The 3,968-nt window shown below is 38.2% G+C and overlaps 1 protein-coding gene across 1 annotated transcript in view; it reads right to left on the bottom strand.

Moving 5' to 3' along the window:
* Positions 1-431: 431 nt before the first annotated feature.
* ZC3H7A (zinc finger CCCH-type containing 7A) overlaps positions 432-3,968 on the bottom strand; it is a 29,383-nt gene continuing 25,846 nt past the window's right edge. The window contains exons 22-23 of the mRNA XM_068147115.1: positions 3,670-3,833; positions 432-2,452 (exon numbers count right to left, since the gene is read on the bottom strand). Of these exons, the coding sequence (XP_068003216.1) occupies positions 2,263-2,452; positions 3,670-3,833 (354 nt within the window). The 3' untranslated portion in view covers positions 432-2,262. The remainder of the gene's footprint in view (positions 2,453-3,669; positions 3,834-3,968) is intronic.

Here is a 3,968-nt window from a genome sequence, read left to right as displayed (position 1 = left end):
ACGTCTCCCTACCGCCCGCCTGTCAGCCGCGCCGGGGCGGGCCCCTCTGCCAGCGAACCAGCTGCCGCCACGTCGCGCCGCCCCAAGCAGGCGCGCAGGCGGTTGGACTACGGTCACTAGTCCCGGTGGACGATGGGACCCCTCGGAAAGGCGAAGGCAGAACGGGCCGGGCTGTGGAAGGGCGCGAGGAGTCGGGTCGGCCGTGGGACGGCAGGCGTCAGGCCGGCGGCCTTCGTTCGCCCGCAGAACGGCCTCAGGAAGGCCACGTTCAGAATGGGCTTGTCGGCTTCTTGCTCTGTGCAGGACACGGTTAACATTTCTCTCGCCAAGACCGGCAAGTAAATAACGCCCCAATAATTGTTCCGAGACCCCGCGAGCAGCTCTTCCCCAACAGCCCCCACACTGCAGTCATGAAAGACTTCACACCACCCTTATAGAACAAGGATTCAATGTTTAGTTTTGTCTAGAATTACTTTCAATAATTTACAGAGCACTTACATTAAACAACGACAGCGTAAAATCGAGAAAACAATTCGGAAAGGCACACAATACAATCAGATTTTGTCACAGAAATAACAGTGTCCATAACACACTAGTTCAAGCTCAGTTTATTACAAACAATATAAAAAAACCGGCATTGCAGCAGGTGGCATTTCAAGCACCAAGCTAAATTTGTATGCCTACTATACATTGGATTCAAATGGACTTCAGCCTAGCCTGTAAGGAACAGACACTTCACAGGTTCTCCCAGCTATGGCTAACCATAAGATGTTAATATTCGTTGTGCTTTTAGTTTGTGAAGTGAAAGGGACACAGTTTCCAGACTAGTCATGTATGGGCTTTACTGAACTTTGGTACAACACTTCTTACATACACATTATATGGCCAATGACTACATTCAAACTACTGAAGTCATTCTTAAAGCTTTTCTAATTATATAAGGTTAACCAGTAACAGAGAAAAATACTCTCAAAAGGAGGGAGAAGTCAGTCATAGGGGTAAAAAAGAAATCGATCTTTATCTTTTTCTTGAATGAAGAGGCTTAATTTAAAAATAAATAAATAATAATTTTTTAAAAGTAGACACACAAAGGAAATTGAAAGCATGATCTGCGTAGAAGCCAAAACACAACAGAAGCTCCAGTGCTTGTAAAGCCAAAAGGCTCACCAGGCGTAAGTCATCTCAGCCCGTGACTGGTTTCCAGTTCCTGTGGTCTGCAGGAAATGCCATTTGAAGTTCCAGCCCTCTCAGCTGAGGTGGTGGTTTAAGCTCAAGTCAAAAGGCTGAAAACATGACCCAGCACTGAGCAGCTCCAAAATGCTTGTCTACTTGACAAATTAGTTGGCCAGTTTTGTTATTTGAGTGATGCAATGAGATGATAATACAGAAATAGCTGGAAACGAGCAGCTGCAGACACAAATATAAACTTAACTCAATCTTTAGCTACAGCTGCTCAAGCTTTTGCTAATAGGCAAATCATTGTTTTTACAAAAATCTCAATCCTGAAAGGTTACATGCAGAAAACAGCTTTGTGTAAAGTTCTCTTTATTACAGGCAACATTAGTCCATACAGTAATACACAATACTGACATACAAGTGTAATCTTTCAAAATCATCATTTAAACAGCAAAGACCAATAAACAGAATTTTAACTACTTTATTTTCAAAAATTAATACGTTTTTTTCTCTCAAGATCCTTTTTCAGTAAATTATATTGAAACATACAAATAGAGAAAAAATACCCATTCAACATATATTGCAGTTAAATGGTTATTTTGTTTAAAATCTTTAATAAGAAAATCCTTTTTAGCAACCTACATATAGATAAGTAGCAAACTTTGTTTAAACAAATCCTCTCCATTAAAAGATCTGAAGAATTTTCATCCATCATTTTCTTCTTAGCCCATAACGTTCTGTTTTGTAATACCTTGATACCTTAAAGTTTTTCAGCTGAAGGACTGGTACTAGGGGGCTTCCTAGATATTATAACCTCTTTCCACCTCTTCTATTTCCTATCTTTCTGTCCAACAGAAGGTGAGTAAGCACGTAATACTTCAGATTTCTTTAATCGCCACTCTGCTTCATGAGAGCATAGACAGGTCTGCTCAATCCCCCTAAATCTACTACATTTTGCTGTTCAGGAGGAACAATATATGCCAATAAAAGCAGAAAACCTGCAGCTTTTCTGTCCCATGCTTTAGATTATTGTCAAATTTTCTGGTTTATGCTTCCAGCTGATAACATGTATGTGTCATCTCAGTATTAGTTTAAATCTTTAAACAAAAAACTATATTTTCCAAAGTCATTATCACTGGGAGCAATCAAGTGGTCTTTTCTTGCTTTGCTGAGCTTCATTCTTAAAACTTGTCTTCGTTCTTCCCACTCATGGAGTTCAGCATTGCCATGGGCAAATTTACAGTTGTTTCCTTCAGTGCAAGTACCAGCCATATATCTGTTAAGACAGATTTCAAATAGTGTTTTCATAGAATTATCACCATTATTGTATCTAGATTTTCTTCTGGTCACATTTTTGAAATACTAAGGACAAAAATATCATAATTGGAGGAGTAATTACTTTTAAAATAAGATGATTTAGCATTCAATTGTATTTCTCTTTTCCAGCTGTCAAGTATTTGTAAAGGACAAGAGATGGCTCTCTTCTTTCTGTTCTTCATGCTACTACTTTACTGAGTCATTTAATGCCTGAAACTATTTTTGTCAGGTCAAATTAACATATTGTCATTTAACTCACTAAGCTAAATAACTACAATTGTTAACCCACCCCACCCCCCCAACTAATTAATTGCCCTTTGTAAACTAAATTTGAGTTTTAAACACTCTGTATGACTTAAGAATGTATTTTATCCTATAAGTGTGCCAGTTTGTATTCACTTTATACTGCCTATCTGAAGTTTGTTAGTGTTCAAAACATCAAATACATTTAGGATGTTATGTGTAGGGAACACATAAGCTTTCATGCAAAGACTGTCAATACAAAAAAATAACTTGTTTTAGACATTGTGCAGTTTCTCAAGATCTCCAAGGCTCTCAAAATCTTTTAACTTGGGAGTAACAAAAAGTATCTGTACCAGTTAATTAAATCTTTTAACTCCAGAATGCAGATTCCGAAGTTTTTAGCCTTCCAAGAAGATTCCAACAGTGGAAAGAACTTTCAACATATTTACCAAAAAAATGTCTCTCTTTCTATGAGGTAAACAGGCTGCATTTAAGAACTAAAGGTAAACAAAAATATACAACCAGCACTGGGGAAAACCAACAGGTGGAAGTCCTCTTCTATAAATTCATAAAAAATTTCCAGTAACAAATACTCAATTTTAACAAATTTGTTTTGATGTTGTTACATTTCTACTTGCCTTAAAGATCCAGTATCATTGTCCAGCTAGGTATTGGGTTTGTATTCCCCAAGCAATTAATATGCAGATGCTTAAGTAAACTTCTAATAACACCAATAGTAATAGTATCTTGTGGAGCTGCAATAATCTTGCTACCCTTTATGAACACCACAAGAGCATTAATTTGGTCCCACTCGCTGGGATGTATGCAAAGCAAGAAACACTAGAAACACGTGTCAAAACTAATAACCACTGTAATTACTGACACTACAAACTGGCATTTTTCAGCATTCTTGACATCTTAAAAGGCACATACCTATCACAAATGCTAAAATAGCCTGTTGGAAAGCGATACTGCCAGCAGTTTTGATCGTCCTCAGTGTGGAAAACCTTCTCTTTATGCTTTTCAGAAGAAATGTGACCCTGCCATTGCTTCTCACTATTACAGTTCTTCCCACACATCCAACAGTGAAAATCCACCTGTTTTACAAGCAGTTTGAAAAGAAAACAATGAGAATTCAAGACTGTAAGCACAGACCTGCTCCAAATACACTTTGAATGTTTTCTTTGTGTTGGCCTGTAAATTGTCTTTTACCTAAACAGAAACAGCAATTC

This window comes from Melanerpes formicivorus, unplaced genomic scaffold (genome assembly GCF_026170545.1).
Source record: "Melanerpes formicivorus ecotype bairdi unplaced genomic scaffold, bMelFor1.0.p_v2 SCAF_14, whole genome shotgun sequence".
NCBI classification, from domain to species: Eukaryota; Metazoa; Chordata; class Aves; order Piciformes; family Picidae; genus Melanerpes; species Melanerpes formicivorus.
This window is presented reverse-complemented; position numbering and strand designations above follow the sequence as displayed.